The sequence below is a fragment of the Oncorhynchus clarkii genome, chromosome 4, assembly GCF_045791955.1.
Source record: "Oncorhynchus clarkii lewisi isolate Uvic-CL-2024 chromosome 4, UVic_Ocla_1.0, whole genome shotgun sequence".
NCBI classification, from domain to species: Eukaryota; Metazoa; Chordata; class Actinopteri; order Salmoniformes; family Salmonidae; genus Oncorhynchus; species Oncorhynchus clarkii.
The window spans coordinates 26,297,707-26,319,644 of NC_092150.1; the positions used below are offsets into that span (position 1 = coordinate 26,297,707).

At 44.2% G+C, this 21,938-nt stretch overlaps 1 protein-coding gene across 2 annotated transcripts in view; it reads right to left on the minus strand.

Moving 5' to 3' along the window:
- Positions 1-155: 155 nt before the first annotated feature.
- Positions 156-21,938, minus strand: part of LOC139406647 (importin-13-like) — a 66,791-nt gene continuing 45,008 nt past the window's right edge. Inside the window, exons 6-23 of one of the 2 annotated variants that reach the window (XM_071149485.1) lie at positions 14,523-14,663; positions 13,978-14,119; positions 13,695-13,861; positions 13,226-13,346; positions 12,972-13,119; positions 11,305-11,486; positions 11,177-11,203; positions 10,010-10,144; positions 8,582-8,734; positions 8,356-8,436; positions 8,044-8,181; positions 7,833-7,929; positions 6,383-6,435; positions 5,018-5,084; positions 4,732-4,790; positions 2,911-3,000; positions 2,582-2,763; positions 156-2,465 (exon numbers count right to left, since the gene is read on the minus strand). In XM_071149485.1, the coding sequence (XP_071005586.1) occupies positions 2,363-2,465; positions 2,582-2,763; positions 2,911-3,000; positions 4,732-4,790; positions 5,018-5,084; positions 6,383-6,435; positions 7,833-7,929; positions 8,044-8,181; positions 8,356-8,436; positions 8,582-8,734; positions 10,010-10,144; positions 11,177-11,203; positions 11,305-11,486; positions 12,972-13,119; positions 13,226-13,346; positions 13,695-13,861; positions 13,978-14,119; positions 14,523-14,663 (2,086 nt within the window). In that variant the 3' untranslated portion in view covers positions 156-2,362. Of the gene's footprint in view, positions 2,466-2,581; positions 2,764-2,910; positions 3,001-4,731; positions 4,791-5,017; positions 5,085-6,382; positions 6,436-7,832; positions 7,930-8,043; positions 8,182-8,355; positions 8,437-8,581; positions 8,735-10,009; positions 10,145-11,176; positions 11,204-11,304; positions 11,487-12,971; positions 13,120-13,225; positions 13,347-13,694; positions 13,862-13,977; positions 14,120-14,522; positions 14,664-21,938 lie in introns of those variants that run through there. The other variant, XR_011634011.1, reaches the window with a different exon arrangement.

Sequence of the window (21,938 nt, forward strand, 5' to 3'; positions counted from 1 at the left end):
ATGTAAATAAGATGACATAGCTCACAAACCTATCCATTCCAAGGTTTTCTAAATGCCCGAATCAGAACCTTTAATTGTGATCTTGAAATTGTTACTCTTCTTCGCTTTGGAAAATGAGATGACCATGTTGAATTAATACAGATTGGTGCCCTATAACTGTAACAGATGTTTCATTTAACATGTTTTATTTACATTACATTAAACACAGACCTAACATAGTGGCCAGTAGGAAGTGCCTGAAAGTGTTTAATGGACACATTCGCACACCAGAAGTGGCGTCTTAAGATATATTTAATAAATTAAAACAAAGTACAAAAAAGAAATAATGTACATTTGATCCCCCCCCTTCCCTCACCCACTCCTCCTCTTCTCTCTGTGACAAACATGTACCCTTAGGCGCTGGATGAAGTCAACACTAGACACTGATCTAAAGTCAGTCTTGCATCTTCAGTCAGTAATGGTTAAGAGGATCCACGATCTGTGTCTAAGGCCAACTTTTCTCCAGAGAATTTTCTCACATTGTCACACTCACAGTATTTCACAATCACCCACCCCTTTACCACAAAAACACACACATGCTACATGTCTGCAGGCACCTAGAGTGACAGAAAGAGGGAATGGACCCAGCTGATGAGGAACCAGGAAATAAGGAACCAGGAAATAAACAAGGGAGCCGGCTGCACCAATCGTTTCATCCGTCTTAAATGGTACCCTATTCTGATCTCCATCTATTCTCAAAGTAGTGCACGTTGGTTTCATTTCAGACACAGTCTCAATTCCATTCACTGAGAGGAGTTCCATTTCATCTGGCGCCCAGTGCAAATATACTTCCTGAATAATCTTTCTGACATTAGTGACTACCCCCCTCCCTCTGGTTTCAGTCTAGGCAGGCAACCGGTTGGTTGATAAGACACTGGTTGACAGGCACCGGTTAAGAGCAGTATGGTGTGCAGTTTGTTCTACTGGTTTATAGATCATATGGATGCGTTCATCTAGTCGTTGGTTAGGACTGGTCAGTCAATCCAGGCCATGTGGAGGTTAGCGGAGAACATTGAAGTAGAGTACTCGGGACATGTGCTGTATGTATGGGAGGACTGAAAATGTCAAATGGGAAGGTGGGGTCTGTTTCTAAAGGGGGCGGGGCCATGGGGGGGGGGGGGGGGGGGTTTGGTATGCGAAAGTGATGTAGGTCTGATATAAGTGCACTCAATAAGTGGGGAGGCAGACATCTGCACACCTGCGCAAAAACATGCGCCAATACACACACGCACGGAAATGTCCAGTAATATGACTGTTAATACGCACAACATGATTAATAGAGTTGCACGATTACAGTAACTGTAGTCCACAGCTAGGACAACATACCCCTCTCCTACACACCCCCATCGATCCCCTCCCAACATTCATCATCTCTCCTACCTCTGTATCACTCTCTCCTGAACTAAATACATTCTAGATTCATGAGGAAACTACAGTTTTGTGACCGTGTGTGAGTGACTGGTGTGTGTGTGTGTGTGTGTGTGTGTGTGTGTGTGTGTGTGTGTGTGTGTGTGTGTGTGTGTGTATGGCAGGTGCAGGAGAGCAGAGTCTATAATCTTCTACTTAGTCAGTGGTTCAATCTTCAATCAATCCCCTCATAATTTCCCCATCAAGGCAACTATCAAATACACAAAATAAAAGACTAGTTCACATGACGTTCCACAATAATTTTGGCAAACGTAAGAGCATGGGGGTGCGCGAGTCAGTGTTGTACGATATACATTATGCTGAAAATATGCGTCTATCCACAGAATGCTGTCCTGTCATTGGTCCCTCTCTCTTCCTGTTTAGCAGCAGCAGGACTGGCTGTGTTTCGTTACATTAGGTATTTATGTGTGTGTGTGTGTTTATATATATATATATATATATATATATATATATATATATATATATATATATATATAATGTTTAGATATATATTTATTTTGGTTCTCTTTCCAAAGATACAAAGGACAACTAGCTAGCTACGTACGGTAGGTACAGTACCACTATCGTCTCAGATGCTAAACAACCAGGAAACAGCAGAGAAACAGCCTTGGAGCCATGGAAGATCGTAACCAAAAGTCAAAGCGAGACAAACAGAGGGCATGCTTGTAATTGAAGTCACAGAAATGGGGGGGGGGGGGGGGGGTTTGAGCAACCTTCCTCAGACCGCTGTGGGGTGTGACATAGCTCCATTATTGGCAGACCTTTATGGGGAGCTGTTTTCTGTTCTAGGGGGAGGGTCTTGTTTCTATCGTCCAATGGAAACTCCAGTTTTGAGGGGTTTATGGGTACTGTAGTAATGTGGCGTCCTGCCTGGGGGTCATGGCAAGGTCAGGGGTCAGAGGCAGTATTCAGCAGCATACTCGGTCCCGTGAAGACCTCTGCAGACTAGTGTAAACTCCTTCACTATGTCCTTCATCCTCCGCTTAGTCACTCGCTCTCTAGAGTAGGAAGAAAAGGGAGGAGAGAGAAAGGGAGGAGGGAGCGAGAAAGAGTCAGACAAAGATAGAAAACCAATGTGTGTGTGCATGTCTGTGTCTATACGTGCGTGTAGTACCTGAGTATCTGTTGGGTGAAGGTGTCTTTCTGTTCTGTGGTGACCCTAGTAGAGGGGAAGCCTTGTGCCTGCAGCGCCTCTTTCAGCCACACGGTGAGCAAAGGGAAACAGTGCTTATTGAGATTGAACAGCACCTCAGCAAACTGTTCCATCAGACTACGAGATGAACCTCCACCGATTGCCTGGGGGGGCGAGAGAGAGAGAGCGAGAGAGCGAGAAAGAAAGAAAGAAAGAGCAAGGGGGCAAAGACCAGTCAGTAAGGTGATATGTTTCAGTATACAGTAGGACAGGTAAAACACATTAGCGAGGATGTGAGTATGTAGGTTTACCTCTAGTACGGCCTGCAGCAGTAGTTTTCCGTTCTCCTGCACCACTCTGGCCACTGGGGGCACATCTGAGCAGCGGGGCAACAACTCCGTCTATGGCACACACAGGGACTATCAGAACAAACCACAACACTAATATCACATCTCAACAAGATTCACCTCTTCTACCCTAAAATGTGTGTGTGTGTGTGTACTAGGGATGTGACGTTTAAATGATCATTTTTTAAGTTTTATAAATCATAGTGCAGTTATCACAAAACTACCATTAACAGGTCCCGGTCATTATCATCATCATAAAGGCAAAAATAAAAATTAAACAAATACCTAACGCAACAATGCTGTAAGTAGGAGATATACCGAACAAAAATATAAACAACATGTAAAATGTTGGTCCCATGTTTCATGAGCTGAAATAAAAGATTGCAGAAATATTCCGTACGCACAAAAAGCTTATTTCTCCTGTGTTGGGGACAATAAAAGGCCACTCTAAAATGTGCGGCTTCGTCCCACAATACAATGCCACAGATGTCTCAAGATGAGGGAGCATGCAATTGGCTTGCTGACTGCAGGAATGTCCATTTGGCAGTACGTCCAATCGGCCTCACAAACACAGAACAAGTGAAACCAGGCTAGCACCCCAACATCAGGCTTCTTCACTTGCAGGATCATCTGAGACCAGCCACCTGGACAGCTGATGAAACTGAGGAGTATTTCTGTCGGTAATAAAGCCCTATTCTGGGGAAGAACTCATTCTGATTGGCTGGCCCTGGCTCCCCCAAGGCTGCACCTTTGCCCAGTCATGTAAAATCCATAGATTAGGGCCTAATGAATTCATTTCAATTGACTTATATGAACTGTAATTTAGTAGAATTGTTGAAATTGTTGCGTTTATATTTTTGTTTCATATATTTGCCACGGATATAAAGCGCGCCACACGCCAACGTTGTTAACAGTTAGAAAAATGGCGTAAACAGCAAAGTCCTGTATGGCAATACTTTGAGAAGTTAAATGAGGAGCTAATGAAATACAAACTTTGCGAGGTGGAATTGAGCTACAGCGGCAGTACAGGTGTAATTCTGAAAGGAGGCACCGTGAGAACCAACCCATCGCTGGGCAGCAGTGCGATAAGGGACGGAGTGAGAAAATCACAGAGCTGATTATAGAAATCATTACAGTTGATATGCAGCCATTGTCAATTGGCTTATCTAGAACCAGACCACGAGATGCCATGTGAAAAAAACCTGACGGCCCTGATGGACGTATATGAACAAGCCGTCTTAAATCACTGCGATGAGCTTTCACATTGATGAAGTACGCACTGACAACTAAGGACATGGAGAGGCACACAACAGAGAACCTAAAATGGCATTAATACCATCCTTGCTGCGTGAGTGGGGGACAGCAGTAAGGTGAGCGCCGTCTGCTGGGTTTCCACTAGTTACCACAGCCACAAAGTCGAAATGGGATATATTGTAAAAATGTATGAAAACAAAAATTATCTTTTGGTCTTGATTTAAGGTTAGCAGTGTGGTTAGGGTTTAGGTTGGGTTTAAAAATCACATTTTAAGAAGATAAATTGTAGAAATAGGCATGCTTTATGACTTTGTGGATGTGGTAACTAGTGACGACAGGCAGGTTGGTAGCCAGGTTTCTCGTAGATTGAACTGCAATGCCCCCCTAGCGGTCAAATGCAGTACCATATCAGGATTCTAATTTCAGGTCATTTTATGAAAAAATAAATATATATTTAAACGCTAAAGAAAATAGCATTTTAAACGTTAAGAATATTTGTACATTTTTCACATCCCTAGTGTGTACACTCACAAAAAACAAGCAGGTAGACTTGACTGTTGGAGCCTCAGGGAATTTCAGTGACAATAGTCCTACAGAGGGGAGAGAGAGGGGAGGGTATTAGAAACATCCAAATACACATTTCTATTTCAACACTAACACTTTTGCTCTTCAGATGTTTCCAGCACAATCTCTGTGGATCTCAGAGGCACGACAATTGACAAAGTGTGTGTGTGTGTGTGTGCGTGTGTTAAGAGAAACGCGGCAACACATACAATGAGCAGTGTGTGTGTGCGGGAGCAAAGCAACACACACTTACCACAATGGAACATAGCTTTCACGTCAAGACTCTCAGACAAGAAGAGATCTGGCTTCCGTTTGAGGGCCTACAGTAGGAGGCAGACAGAGGCATGACACAGGGCAGGAGTCTATTCCCCTACTCCAGGGGTACACCCCAACTACTACCTCCCACCCCAGAAAATACTTGAACCCCCCACTCTCCTAGCCTCGTAGACAGAACTGTGTCTGCATTAGAAAACTCCTTTGTCATTGTCATGTCCAAAATTCTGGGACATAGATATGACAACAAAAGCCAAATACTGATTGTCCCCCTTCTCCCTGAAGTGCGATCTCGTTCACTCCCCCTTGGGGATTTAACAGTATTGGATTGGTATAGACAGTGTTTCTTACACCAATCCCAATGCTTTTAAATTCTTGAGAAGGAGTGAATGAGAACTGGGCTAAAGGAGTCATCTCAAGCAGATAAACAGTGGAGGCTACCAGGCTAGACTAACTGACTCCCTCTCTCTATGATAAACTATCACTCATACAGTACACAACTTTGCTCCAATGAAAACTCAGCAAGCAAACTAGAGGAAATCAAACAGAAATGATTTAAAACTTAAGTCAAACTAAAGGCAATGATGGTTCTGTAGCTGCTGTTTGTATCAATTTCATTCAGATACACCATTTTTTCTCCCTTTTTTGGCCTGGTTGGATTGAATATGCAACATAAGTAAGGTACATGAACGGATAAATACAACTGATACTGTAATGAACTCATTCAGGATGGAGGAAAAGTGAGGGAGCGAGGGAAGAGGAGAGATGGAGATCAGCTCTATCCAAAGATAGAAATTAAAGGAAGAATGTAGAAGGAAGACAAAAACAAACAAAAAACAGAGGGCACCCAATTCGCCTGAATTGATTAATTAATGGAATATTAATTAATTGTGGCTTTGATTGGCTATGAGTTGGAATGACATCAGAAAAGGGGCGTGGCTAGGGGATTCTAACCATTGAGGTCACAGGGAACTACATCCCAGGGTCATGTTCAGAAGACAACCGAACATGAACATGTTTATTATTGGACACATTCTGGTAGTCCCTCCTCATTACAAAGCATTTTGTCATGTTTTGTGCCTACTGGACAAGACCTTGGTGAACGCTGACCCTTACTCCCTCATCAGAATGGTTAGAGCCCTGAGTATTGAAGGAGACAGAGTCGATCCTTCAATACCACCACCTACTGTCTATTCTCTGCCATGCCATTATGATGGGTCGCCCTCAGACCCTTTAACAAAGAACAAAGAGAAAGAGAGAGCTTGAGAGAGTGTGTGTGAGTGAGAAAGAGAGAGAGAACGAGAGAGAAACCCAAAGTGAATGAAATAAGAAACCAAAAACACACCTGAGCTTGGAGTTGCATAAATGAATCAACAATATCAGGATGATCCCTGGGTCCTAAAATATAATAAAGATGAAACTTAACAAATCATAAAGAATAAAGAGAATAATAATATACAAACAGCAACTCAACCGATTCAACAGTCATGTGGAAAGAAAAGAGAACAGAAAAGATCTCATTGAAATAATTGTCACACGTGAGTAAAGAACAAACAAAGGGGGAGAGAGAGGGAGGAGGGGCATGTGAAGCTTTGGAAGAGTCTTGGGAAAAACAGTGAGCGGTTGAACGAACAGAAAACAGGCAGAGAAAGAGGAGACATGGGTCCCATTTGGAGATAAAAAATGAAAGAATAACGAGAGAAAAATAAACCTAAAAATAACAAAAACGTGGTTTTGGAGTGGGGAACCCAGGAGGCAACTGTTACTGTAATGCTTCAGAGAAAAGGGGCGTCAAGTCCCAAATCAATCCCTCGCCCCTTGGACTAGCCACCCAAAGCCCTAGGCATCTCCTAGACCCTAGGGGCTTGCTAATAGCTCCACCGTGTAATACGATAGGCAAGGTAATTTTTTTCTGTGTGGCTTACAACCACCTAGGGGATAGTACCACTGACCATTAACCACCCCCCAAAAAGATGAACACTTACGAGGCAACACTTCCCTGTTCCTAGACTTCAAACAAAACCCCATCCCTCAACTCCCCATACACACCCGCACCTTACAGGCTTATTCAGTGGGGCGCAACCCAGATAGAAATGCAACGAATAGAGCCCACACAATTCCCCGTTCTGTAAAAGACTCTTCTACACAATACATTTCTATATGAACGTTGTTCTGCAACCACATTCTCTTGTGTTTTGTAACATTGCACCATATTGTATAAGATACTGGCCACAGAGCAACATTGAAGGACACCTGCTCAGAAAGAAAGTAACACAAAAAAAGGAGAGGCAGCCATTATCAATCAAACACAGACAAAGCAGAAGAAGAGGGAGAAGGGTATGAGAGGAGAACTGAAAGGGGAGAAGAGAGGCAGACAGTATTCAGGTAAGACCCACTGGATATTATCAGCTTCAAAAACAAAACGTTCTTGTGTAATTCTTCATAACAGCACAGGAGGACGGAGGATGCATTTCAATAGTCTAACGTGGCTTCCTCTCCTTATCTCCTCCCCTTCATCCGCCCTCATATAAAAACACAGGGCAGGTGAAAGAAATATGAGAAGACAAGGACTTTAGACTATTGAGATTGCAGCCATCCTGGTTTCCCCTTGTGTTATGCAGGTATTAGTTGACACACACAAAAAGCATTTCTCATGGAAGCCATGTTCATTCTCCATGTTCCTTGTTTTCCTGTGAAAGCAGGAGTGTGTGCAGGTTTGTCTGTCAATCAAAATCACCCAAAACAAAAACAGGCAGAGATTACCCCCCCTCCCCCTCCCCTGCAGGACCCCCTACCTTGCTGGAAGATGGAGAGTGTTACTGAGGTGACCAGCTCAAATAGAGCCTTGATGGGAGGGAAGTGGTCCGTCTCTCTGGCAAATATATGGACCATCTGTCAAACACAACCACAGACGGTTTCACATCGGTGCGCCTCTGAATGTATGCATGTGAGTGTGTATGGTGTATGCGAGTGTTCTCAAGAGTGTGTGTGTGTGTGTGTGTGTACCTGTCGTGTGAGGTCCAGTGCTGAGGCCTGTGGTATGGTACTGTACATCTGTCCTAGCATCTCACTGAGCTGAGACACCATGGGGGCAAAGTCATGGAGGAGAGTCTTCACTGACTTCTCAAAGATAGCACACACGGCCTGGGAGGACGGCGGGAGAGAGATGGGAGGGCAGGGAGCAGGGAGTGAAATGAGAGTAATTTCAGCTGGTTCAGGCTAGATTCTTTTAATGTTTCATGAACGTGCAGATCATTTATTGAAACTGTTGAGTCAACGCATCACTTTTTTTGTTGTGTGTGTGTGTTCATGTCTCACCTCCACCACCTGAGAGTCGTTGAGCCACTTGCTGAGGACCGTCTGAATGAGAGCAAAGACCTGCTGTAGGACCACCACCACCTAGAACACACAGGTTAGTTTGACAACACTAGCTAAATGAGGAACAAATTATGAAAACTGGATGAACGTTCCCGTTAAAAGAGGTTGCGTCTGGCTGAGTTCTGATGATGATAATAATGATGATGAAGATGAAGGTGCATCTCACCGGGTTAGGCCCTGGTGGGGGTGGGGCAGTTTTGACAGGGGGAGCAGTGCTCTCTCCTGATTCGTCCTCCTGTTTGCTAATGTCCAGCGTAGTGAAGAGATTGGACAGCAGACCTAGAATGTGGATTATCGCTAGTTTATTGGACGGGTTGGGCTGGAGAGGGAAAGAGGGACCGAGAGAGTAAGTCAATAGCTTTACGAAGAAAGGCTGAAACAAGAGTTGCCATTACTCATTTTCTATCTGTTGGTTTTTGTGAACGAGTTAACGAGTGAAGCAAAAAGACAGTGAAAGACAATGAAGGGAGGGATGGAGTGAAAAGGACAGAAGAAGGGAAAGAGGGATCAGTGAAAGACAGGAGTTTGGGTGCGTCAGTCAGTTGATGGCTTCATTTTTCTGCAGATTTCACACACACACACACTCTCTCTCTCTCTCTAGGGTGACAACACTAATTAAAGCTTCATTAGCAACCATTTAATCACCGCTCGGTATCCATGACAACGGAGCTGTGGAGTACAAGGGAGGAGTCATGTGGCTGGGCTGACGACCCTTCTCTTAACGAGCAACGGGTCATGTTGCAACTGAACACACGCTCCTTTGAGATGGGTATGTTCAACTTGGATTTATGCCTTAATCATTCAGAGACATCAATGGGTGAACATTTTAGTGAAGAGCACAGTATTTAAGTCAGAATACCACCCTAAATGCATAAAAACAGACATTGCTTGTAGCTAATTACATAGTGGAGGTGCAGTTTCATCTCTTGCCTTAGGGTGCCAGTGTTTGTTAGGCTGCACAGACAACCCGATTCCATAGTCTGATGTTATGGCTATACATCAGACAGAGCGTGCGAGACGTAGAGAGAAGGAGAAAGTGAGCACAAGAGAGAAAAAGAGATGAAACTCTTCATTTGAACTGACATCTGTTCACCCAGACACTCAGGTCTCTGCTGACTCCAGAACAGTAGATCAGGGGAGAAAGACTAATTCAACACTGATAATGTCACATCCCTATTTGTAGTTAATGTCAGCTTCTTTTTTTTTTAGAAAATGTCAAATCCTTATTTTTAGCTCCGATAAAGCTTGGATTCATTAGACCTGACATTTAATAAAGAACGTGGTGTGTGTGTGTTATAGCCCTGTGATTCAGTAACCAATGGTGTAGTGATGAAGCCAATCTGGTCCCACAGAGAAATGTTCAAATGCAGTGGAGTCACACAGATACAACGCCTGTTCATATGGACACAGTCCAACAGTGAGAGGGGGAAGAAACAAAAGAAAGAAAGAAGAGTGTGTGTGTCTGTGCGCGCAAGCGTGTGTGTTAGTGTGTGGCGCATCCATGCAGACACACAGTCTGTTCATATGGCCGCAGTCCAACAGAGGAAAATATGTCACTGTAATAACACTGTTACCACAGTGTGTGTGTGTGTACCGTCTCATCAGCTAGTTTCTCAAGTTGTTGGATGTAGGGAGTGATGAGAGAGTGCAGGTTCCTCAGTATCTCCTCCACATGCAGAGCAGACAGCAGGAAGCCCAAGGCCTGCATCAGCCACATACACTGACTGGTCTGGAGAGAGAGAGGAAGGGAAGAGGAGGGAGGGGAGCAGGAAGAGAGAGCGAGGGGATCAGGATGAGGGAGGGGAGCAGGAAGAAGAGCGAGAGGAAGAGGAGAGAACATTGTTACACATTTCCAGGACTTTTGAAAGGTTGACTCCTTGTGCTGACAAGCATTCCGCTAAACACTCGCAATAACATCTGCTAACCATGTGTACGTGACCAATAAAATGTGATTTGATAAGTGGTCTTTTGCTAGCTACCATCCAGTCTTTTTTTTAAATGTTATTATTATTATTATTTTTTTACCCCTTTTTCTCCCCAATTTCGTGGTATCCAATTGTTGTAGTAGCTACTATCTTGTCTCATCGCTACAACTCCCGTACGGGCTCGGGAGAGACGAAGGTTGAAAGTCATGCGTCCTCCGATACACAACCCAACCAGCCGCACTGCTTCTTAACACAGCGCGCATCCAACCCGGAAGCCAGCCGCACCAATGTGTCGGAGGCTACATCGTGCACCTGGCAACCTTGGTTAGCGTGCACTGCGCCCGTCCCGCCACAGGAGTCGCTGGTGCGCGATGAGACATCCCTACCGACCAAGCCCTCCCTAACCCGGACGACGCTAGGCCAATTGTGCGTCGCCCCACGGACCTCCCGGTCGCGGCCGGTTACGACAGAGCCTGGGCGCAAACCCAGGGACTCTGATGGCACAGCTGGCGCTGCAGTACAGCGCCCTTAACCACTGCGCCACCCGGGAGGCCTTTCATCCAGTCTTGTCACCAGCTCTTACCTTGCTTTCGTGACTGAATGGACTGACTGATTCTATGGTCTGATGTACTCCCTGTGGTTCATTTGAATGTATTGAATATGCTCATTGTTGCATGAACCAAATGCACAGGCAACAAAGTTTTTGGAAGTTTGACTCTGTCTCTGAATTTCACTATAAATTATTCTCCAGGATGTTGTAAACAGTAGAGTGGGTCCAGTGAGTCGGGACATTGGGGTTATGGCTTGCATCATCTCCAGACAGGACTGGGACTGACCTTGTGAATCTGTTTGCTCAGCACCTCCTGTGAAGAGAGAGGATAGCAGAAGCAGAAGAATAAAATATACATGTAATAATTTTATTCAGAAAACACTCATTTAGACATAAAACATATATGGTACGTACACGTGATACAGCCACTATATTGGAGGCATAGGGTGGCAGGTCGTATTTGCACTCTCGGCAGATCTTCTTGAGTGTGGAGACTGAGGAGATGGAGAGGTCTGGGTTCCCCAAGGCCTGGAGTACCAGAGGTAAAACACTACTCAACATCACCGGGTGGTCCGCCAACCACTCTGCTAGAGCTCCTACAGGGAGGAGGGAGAAGAAGAACACAGTGGATGAAAAGACTGAACACTTTATGCTACAGGAGACAAAGGAGACGGGTGCTTTTCCTGTTCTCTTGTCCAATTAGTTTCTCTTCTTTTCCAGCTTATTATTTCCCTGGATGAACAACGCACGACAAAATGACAGGTATCACTGTATTAATACTAGAATTCGACCGATTATAATTTTTCAAAGCCAATACCGATTAATTGGCCGATTTAATTTTTTATTTATTTTTTAAGTATTTGTAATAATGACAATTACAACAATTACTGAATGAATACTTATTTTAACTTAATATAATACATCAATAAAATCAATTTAGCCTCAAGTAGATAATGAAACATGTTCAATTTGGTTAAAATAATGCAAAAACAAAGTGTTGGAGAAGAACGTAAAAGTGCAATATGTGCTATGTAAGAAAGCTAACGTTTCAGTTCCTTGCTCAGAACATGAGAACATATGAAAGCTGGTGATTCCTTTTAAACATGAGTCTTCAATATTCCCAGGTAAGAAGTTTTAGGTGGTAGTTATTATAGGACTATTTCCCTCTATACCATTTGTATTTCATCCCTCTCCTCGCTCCTCCCTGGGTTCGAACCAGCAACACAACAACAACAGCCACCACATCGAAGCAGCGTTACCCATGCAGAGCAAGGGAAACAACCACCCCAAGGCTCAGAGCGAGTGAAGTTTGAAACGCTATTAGCGCACTAACTAGCCAGCCATTTCACTTCGGTCACACCAACCTCATCTCGGGAGTTGATAGGTTTGAAGTCATAAATAGCGCAATGCTTGACGCACAACGAAGAGCTGCTGGCAAAACGCACGAAAGTGCTGTTTGAATGAATGTTTACGTGCCTGCTTCTGCCTACCACCACTCATTCAGATCCTTAGATACTTGTATTCTCAGTCGGATTATATGCAACACAGGACACGCTAGATAATATCTAGTAATATCGTCAACCATGTGTAGTTAACTAGGTGATTATGATTGATTGTTTTTTATAAGATAAGTTTAATGCTAGCTAGCAACTTACCTTGGCTTACTGCATTTGCGTAACTTGTGGAGTGCAACGAGAGAGAGGCAGGTCGTTATTGCATTGGACTAGTTAACTGTAAGGTTGCAAGATTGGATCCCCGAGCTGACAAGGTGAAAATCTGTCTTTCTGCCCCTGAATGAGGCAGTTAACCCACCGTTCCTAGGCCGTCATTGAAAATAAGAATGTGTTCTTAACTGAATTGCCTAGTTAAATAAAGATTAAATAAAAGGTGTAAAAAAATATAAATATATATTATCATTATTTTTTAAATTTATTTTTAAAAATCGGCAAATCGTGCAAAAATACAGATTTCCGATTGTTATGAAAACTTGAGATCGGCCCTAATTAATCAGCCATTCCGATTAATCGGTCAACCTCTAATTAATACCTATCGTGAACACGTATGAGCGTATCAGTACCTACCGATAGTGAACATGACGGTGTCGGCCAGTTGGACATTGTTGATGTTGATTCTGAGGAGGAGTCCGATCAGGCCTGGGATGACATCAGAGTAGTTGACATCTATCGTCTCCGCTATAGACTGGAATCCATACAGCAATGCTTCTGTATGCTGGAGGAGACAATTAAAGGCTTCAGACAGTGTATTCAGTGTGTGTGTGTGTGTGTGTGTGTGTGTGTGTGTGTGTGTGTGTGTGTTGAATGTATGTGTACCGTACCTGCCATGACGAGGCTTGTTCTGTGTTGGTCAATATTCGTCCTAGTTTCTCATACAGGTTACTGAGCAGCTCAGCTCCTAGCATCTCATACACATACATCAGAGTGTCTGAGATATCCACCCTGGAACACACAAATGTGTTAAGTCTTGGAATACAGGAGGGGGGGGGGGGGGGGGGGGGGAGTGGTGTGTCACAAGGTTCAGTTTTTGTGTTTACACCTCAAATCAAGTGAAATAGAAGGCGCCATTTAACTGTGCAGGGACTAACAGCAGGGCATCACTTTATAATGTGCTGTTAGTAATGTGCTTCTGAGCATCTGATGACTCAAACATTATCATCCAAAATGTGTGCCCTCTCAGCTGCCACTTCACTTACAGGCTGTTACAACCACAAACACACCCAGCAATAGACCTGTCGGCATACTGCGTTTCACTCGCTCACCCACACAACCCCAACTACACTCTTGTACCTGTAAATCCTGAACTGCTCCTTCTCATCTGAGGACCATGATGCGTACTCCTGGTCAGATGGGAACTGGGCTTTATGCAGCAGAACATCCACCAGCTGGAAATACACGGGTCTATAAACCTGCAGATACACCGCCTGTCTCTCACAGTCAAACGACATGATGTCATCCTGGAGAGAGAGCGAGAGTGTGTACTGTTAAGTGCTGTTATTCTGAACAGGGTAGTTGGGTTTAGGGTGTAACGTTAAGTGTCCTGGGTTACAGTGTTAGGGTGTAGAGTGCATACCTGTAGTGTGTACCAGAAGGTGAGTGTGAGGGAGCTGGTCGTCTCGTTGACTGGATAGTGTCCTGGTATCCCAGTGCAGAACATGATCATGTTGACCAATGCGAGAAAGCCCTGCCAATGCTCTACCTGCTCCAGCAGAGCCCTGGGGGGGGTTGAGATCAAGAGATGGAAAAGGAGAGAAAAGAAAAGGGAGAGAGTAAGTGAAAGGGACACAGAGCCGGGAAAACTAGGTCAGTGCGCAGGAAGAGTGAGGTGAGGTGGGACAGGCAGGGCTTTTTCTCTAGATAGAGTGTGACAGTTGAAAGGTTCAGACTGGAGCCATTGACATACACAGGGAGACACGACGCCTCCGGAGACAGAAACACACAATAACAAACAGCTTGTTTGCCAGGATGGGCCTGAGCTTGAAACTGAACACGTCATCTGATCTGATTATTTGTTGATTGGTTGTGTGAATGAACCCAGCAGCATCAATATCGTCACCAAGCTTTGAGAGGCGGGGAAGTGAAAGGATTGATTGATTGATGTGGGGACAGCGCACGCACCTGGAGTGGTTTTCGCCCAGCGCGACAGCGATGCGACAGATTCCGTGTGACGTCTCCATGTCTCCGTTCTGGACGGCCTCTCTTAGTTGTTCCTGCAGGGACAAGACCTGTGGCACCAGCTTCAGTAGCGTGTTCACGTATCTACACACACAGACAGGGAGACATAAAGAGATGGGTTAGTTCACATACCAGGGGAAAAGTCTCTACTCAAACCTCCATGCGCGCACACACAGAAAACTTTCACTTTTTACCAGCTTCATCGCTCAGTTTCTTTGTTTCATTTCTCCAGTTCTCTTGAAGGCTGAAATTACCCTGGTCTGTTCTTCCTGCCGTCTCAGTCCTTTCTAATAAATCTATTGGCTTTTTCTCCGGAAGCACCAATACATCTCTCGTTTAGACACACAGACCCATTTAATATCGCCCCACATCTATCCGTCTGTCTGCATTATGCATGTTCACACATGCTGTGGGTCTATCACTCTCTCTCCACCTCCATCTCTCTGAGGTATTTCAGGGTCGTTCATTGGGAAAGTGGAACAGTAATGTCCATAAAATAATGTTTTTATTTTACCCTCTAAGAGGGAAATAGAGATTGGCTGGAGGTCGGACACAACGTGAACAGAATACAGAAGCAACACTCCCACGCATGTACACACACCCCTGTCCTCCTGTTCTGCTATTCTGATTAAGCTCAAACTGCCATTCTGTCATCTTACCCTACAATTGACACTGTGTATGATGCAGGTGTGTGTGTGTTCCCAGATCCGGACAACCTTCCAGTATCATTGGTTCTGACTTCTGAATATTTACAGTGCCTTCATAAAGTATTCACACCACTTGACTTTTTCCACAGATTTTGGTGTCACTGATCTACACACAATACCCCGTAATGTCAAAGTGGAATTTTGTTGGTGAAACATTTAAATGTATTAAACATTAAAAGCTGAAAAGTCTGGAGTCAATGAGGACTCAACCGTTTTGTTACGCAAAGCCTAAATAAGTTCAGGAGTAAAAATGTGCATAGTAAGTTGCATGGACTCATTCATTGTTCAATAATAGTGGTTAACATGATTTTCGAATAACTACCCAATCTCTGTAACCCCACACATACAATTATCTGTATGGTCCCTCAGTCAGGGAGTACATTTCAAGCACAGATCTAACCACAAAGACCAGAGAGGTTTTTCAAAGACTCGCAAAGAAGGGCACCGATTGGTAGATGAGTAAAAAATCAAAAGAGAGAGAGTGAACATCCCTTTGAGCATAGTGAAGTTATTCATTACACTTTGGATGGTGTATCAATACACCCAGTCACTACAAAGATACAGGCGTCCATCCTAACTCAGTTGCTGGAGACGAACGAACCTGCTCAGGGATTTCACCTTGTCATGAAACCAAAATTATAAAAACAATACCAGGCCAAGTATCATGATACCGAGTAGTATCGAGATACCACAGTGGGGGGGAAAAAAAATCAATGGCCTAGCATCCTGTTCGCCCCGTTCCCCGGACGCTTGTTCACAGTTTCTGAAAACCTGTCATTGAAATTCAAACTTCTACTCAATAAAACACATTGAATTTACCTTCACACTGTTCAGTGTTTGATAGAATACTGCACAGAACGGATGATTAGCCCGTATTTGCAAAGGCCTACCTGTTATTTTGACTGGAGGAATGGGAGGAAGTAATACACATCAGAGGAGGCTGCTGAAGGGAGGACGGCTCCTAATAATGGCTGAAACGAAGCAAATGGAATGGCATCAAACACATAGAACCCAAGTGTATGATACCATTCCAATCTTCTGCTCCAGCCATTACCATGTGACTGTCCTCCCCAAATAGGGTGGCACCAACTTCATGTGATACACTAACATGCAGGTCATTATGCATGTATGTCAGGACTACAGAAAAAGGAGGACCGAGCACACCCCCATTCTCATCGAACTTGAAGCTCTTGAGAGCTTCAAGTTCCTTGGTGTCCACATTACTAACAAACTATCATGGTCCAAACACACCAAGACAGTCTTGAAGAGGGCACGACAAAGCCTATTCCCCCTCAGGAGACCAAAAAGATTTGGCATGGGTCCTCAGATCCGGGTGGCGCGTGGTATGGCAACTGCTCGGCCTCCGACAGGAAGGCTCTACAGAGGGTAGTGCGTACGGCCCAGTACATCACTGGGGCCAAGTTTCCTGCCACCCAGAACCTCTATACCACGCGGTGTCAGAGGAAGGCCCCAAAAAATTGCCAAGGACTACAGCCCCCCCTAGTCAAAGACTGTTCTCTCTGCGTCAAGGCGAAGTAAAAACCAGCCTTAACTCATGGGTACACTTGCAATGGCTGCCTGGCATTGTGACAAAATCACATCCATGGTAATGTAGAATGTTTATTCAAATGATGTTAACTGATTTGGCAAATGCAATGGAATGTACAGTCGTGGCCAAAAGTTGAGAATTACACAAATATTAATTCTCAAAGTCTGCTGCCTCAGTTTGTATGATGGCAATTTGCATATACTCCAGAATGTTATGAAGAGTGATCAGATGAATTGCAAATAATTGCCAAGTCCCTCTTTGCCATGCAAATGAACTGAATCCCAAAAAACATTTCCACTGCATTTCAGCCCTGCCACAAAAGGACCAGCTGACATGTCAGTGATTCTCTCGTTAACACAGGTGTGAGTGTTGACGAGGACAAGGCTGGAGATCACTCCGTCATGCTGATTGAGTTCAAATAACAGACTGGAAGCTTCAAAAGGAGGGTGGTGCTTGGGAATTAGAGGTCGACCGATTATGAGTTTTCAACGCCGATACCGATTATTGGAGGACCAGAAAAAGCCGATACCGATTAATCTGACCATTTTTATTTATTTATAATAATGACAATTACAACAATACTGAATGAACACTTATTTTAACTTAATATAATACATCAATAAAATCAATTCAGCCTCAAATAACGAAACATGTTAAATTTGGTTTAAATAATGCAAAAACAAAGTGTTGGAGAAGAAAGTAAAAGTGCAATATGTGCCATGTAAAAAAAGCTAAGGTTTAAGTTCATTGCTCAGAACATGAGAACATATGAAAGCTGGTGGTTCCTTTTAACATGAATCTTCAATGCTCCCAGGTAAGAAGTTTTAGGTTGTAGTTATTATAGGAATTATAGGACTGTTTCTCTCTATAGCATTTGCATTTCATATACTTTTGACTATTGGATGTTCTTATAGGCACTTTAGTATTGCCAGTGTAACAGTATAGCTTCCGTCCCTCTCCTCACCCCTACCTGGGCTCGAACCAGGAACACATCGACAACAGCCACCCTTGAAGCAGCGTTACCCATCGCTCCACAAAAGCCGCAGCCCTTGCAGAGCAAGGTGAACAACTACTCCAAGTCTCAGAGCGAGTGACATCACCAATTTGAAACGCTATTAGCGCGCACCCCGCTAACCAGCTAGCCATTTCACATTGGTTACACCAGCCTAATCTCGGGAGTTGATAGGCTTGAAGTCATAAACAGCTCAATGCTTGAAGCATTGCGAAGAGCTGCTGGCAAAACACACGAAAGTGCTGTTTGAATGAATGCGTACGAGCCTGCTGCTGCTTACCATCACTCAGTCAGACTGCTCTATCAAATATCAAATCATAGACTTAATTATAACATAATAAAACACAGAAATACGAGCCTTAGGTCATTAATATGGTCGAAACTATCTTTTTGAAAACGTTTATTCTTACAGTGAAATACAGAAGCGTTCCGTATTTTATCTAACGGTCTAAATATTGCTGTTACATTGTACAACCTTGTTATGTTATGTCATAATTATGTAAAATTCTGGCAAATTAATTACGGTCTTTGTTAGGAATAAATGGACTTCACACAGTTCGCAACGAGCCAGGCGGCCCAAACTGCTGCATATACCCTGGCTGCTTGCACGGAACGCAAGAGAAATGACACAATTTCCCTAATTATAAGAAATTCATGTTAGCAGGCAATATTAACTAAATATGCAGGTTTAAAAATCTATACTTGTGTATTGATTTTAAAGAAAGGCATTGATATTTATGGTCAGGTTTGGTGCAACATCATCACCCGTTTGGCGAAGTAGGCTGTGATTCGATGAGAAATTAACAGGTATCGATTATATGCAACGCAGGACACGCTAGATAAACTAGTAATATCATCAACCATGTGTAGTTAACTAGTGATTAGGTGAAGATTGATTGTTTATAAGTTTAATGCTAGCTAGCAACTTACCTTGACTTCTTGCTGCCCTCGCGTAACAGGTAGTCAGCCTGCCACGCAGGCTCCTCGTGGAGTGCAATGTAAGGCAGGTGGTTAGAGCGTTGGACTAGTAACCGGAAGGTTGCTAAAACAAATCCCCGAGCTGACAAGGTAAAAATCTGTCATTCTGCCCCTGAACAAGGCAGTTAACCCACCGTTCCTAGGCCGTCATTGAAAATATGAATGTGTTCTTAACTGACTTGCCTAGTTAAATAAAAGGTTTAAAAATATATATTCAAAAATATATAAATAAATTGTCCAAATCGGTGTCCAAATACTGATTTCCAATTGTTATGAAAACTTGAAAATCGGCCCTAATTAATCGGCCATTACGATTAATCAGTCAACCACCACTTGGAATCATTGTTCTTCCTTTGTTAATCATGGTAACCTGCAAGGAAACACGAGCCGTCATCATTGCTTTGCAAAAAAAGGGCTTCACAGGCAAGGATATTGCTGCCAGTAAGATTGCACCTAAATCAACCATTTATCGGATCATCAAAAACTTTGAGGAGAGCGGTTCAATTGTTGTGAAGGCTGCTTCAGGGCACCCAAGAAAGTCCAGCAAGAGCCAGGACTGTCTCCAAAAGTTGACTCAGCTGCGGGATCGGGGCACCACCAGTAGTACAGAGCTTGCTCAGGAATGGCAGCAGGTAGGTGTGAGTGCATCTGCACACGCAGTGAGGTGAAGACTTTTGTAGGATGGCCTGGTGTCAAGAAGGGCAGCAAAGAAGCCACTTCTCTCCAGGAAAAACATCAGGGACAGACTGATATTCTGCAAAAGGTACAGGGATTAGACTGCTGAGGACTGGGGTAAACAACATTGATGAATACGCTGATTCGGTGAGCGAGTTTATTAGCAAGTGCATCGGCGATGCCGTACCCACAGCAACAACTAAAACATTCCCAAACCAGAAATCGTGGATTGGTGGCAGCATTCGTGCCAAACTGAAAGCGCGCGAACCACTGCTTTTAACCAGGGCAAGGTGACCGGAAACATGACCGAATACAAACAGTGTAGCTATTCCCTCCGCAAGGCAATCAAACAAGCTACGCGTCAGTATAGAGACAAAGTAGAGTCGCAATTCAACGGTTCAGACACAAGAGATATGTGGCAGGGTCTACAGTCAATCACGGATTACAAAAAGAAAACCAGCCCCGTCGCGGACCAGGATGTCTTGCTCCCAGACACACTAAACAACTTCTTTGCTCGCTTTGAGGACAATACAGTGCCACGGCCCACTACCAAATCCTGCGGACTCTCCTTCACTGCAGCCGAAGTGAGTAAAACATTTAAACGTGTTAACCCTCGCAAGGCTGCAGGCCCAGACAGCATCCCCAGCCGTGTCCTCAGAGCATGCGCAGACCAGCTGGCTGGACATAATCAATCCTTATCCCAGTCTGCTGTTCCCACATGCTACCATTGTTCCTGTTCCCAAGAAAGCTAAGGTAACTGAGCTAAACGACTACCGCCCCATAGCACTCACTTCTGTCATCATGAAGTGCTTTGAGAGACTAGTCAAGGACCATATCACCTCCACCCTACCTGACACCCTAGACCCACTCCAATTTGCTTACCGCCCCAATAGGTCCACAGACGATGCAATCTCAACCACACTGCACACTGCCCTAACCCATCTGGACAAGAGGAATACCTATGTGAGAATGCTGTTCATTGACTACAGCTCAGCATTTAACGCCATAGTGCCCTCCAAACTCGTCATCAAGCTCGAGACCCTGGGTCTCGACCCCGCCCTGTGCAACTGTGTACTGGACTTCCTGACGGGCCACCCCCAGGTGGTGAGGGTAAGTAACAACATCTCCACCCCGCTGATCCTCAACACTGGGGCCCCACAATGGTGCGCAGCAGCGCCTCTTCAACATCAGGGCGCTGAAGAAATTTGGCTTGTCACCAAAAGCACTCAAACTTTTACAGATGCACAATCGAGAGTATCCTGTCGGGCTGTATCACCGCCTGGTACGGCAACTGCTCCGGCCACAACCGTAAGGCTCTCCAGAGGGTACTGAGGTCTGCACAACGCATCACAGGGGGCAAACTACCTGCCCTCCAGGACACCTACACCACCCGATGTCACAGGAAGGCCATAAAGGTCATCAAGGACAACAACCACCCGAGCCACTGCCTGCTCACCCTGCTATCATCCAGAAGGCGAGGTTAGTACAGGTGCATCAAAGCAGGGACCGAGAGACTGAAAAACAGCTTCTATTTCAAGGCCATCAGACTGTTAAACAGCCACCACTAACATTGAGTGGCTGCTGCCAACATACTGACTCAACTCCAGCCACTTTAATAATGGAAAAATGTATGTAAAAAATGTATCACTAGCCACTTTAAACAATGCCACTTAATATAATGTTTACATACCCTACATTACTCATCTCAAATGTATATACTGTACTCTATACAATCTACTGCATCTTGCCTATGCCGTTCTGTACCATCACTCATTCATATATTTTTATGTACATATTCTTCATCCCTTTACACTTGTGTGCATAAGGTAGTTGTTGTGAAATTGTTAGGTTAGATTACTCGTTAGTTATTACTGCATTGTCGGAACTAGAAGCACAAGCATTTCGCTACACTCGCATTAACATCTGCTAACCATATGTATGTGACAAATAAAATTTGATTTGATTTAAAGTCATTTTCTCTGATAAATCCCCTTTCCGATTGTCTGGGGCATCCGGAAAAAAGCTTGTCCGGTGAAGACAAGGTGAGCGCTACCATCAGTCCTGTGTCATGTCAACAGTAAAGCATACTGAGACCATTCATGTGTGGGGTTACTTCTCAGCTAAGGGAGTGGGCTCACTCACAATTTTGCCTAAGAACACAGCCATGAATAAAGAATGGTACCAACTCATCCTCCGAGAGCAACTTCTCCCAACCATCCAGGAACAGTTGTGACGAACAATGCCTTTTCCAGCATGATGGAGCACCTTGCCATAAGCAAAAGTGGGAACAAAACTCGGGTAACAAAACATCGATATTTTGGGTCCATGGCCAGGAAACTCCCCAGACCTTAATCCCATTGAGAACTTGTGGTCAATCCTCAAGATGCGGGTGGACAAACAAAACCCCACAAATTCTGACAAACTCCAAGCACTGATTA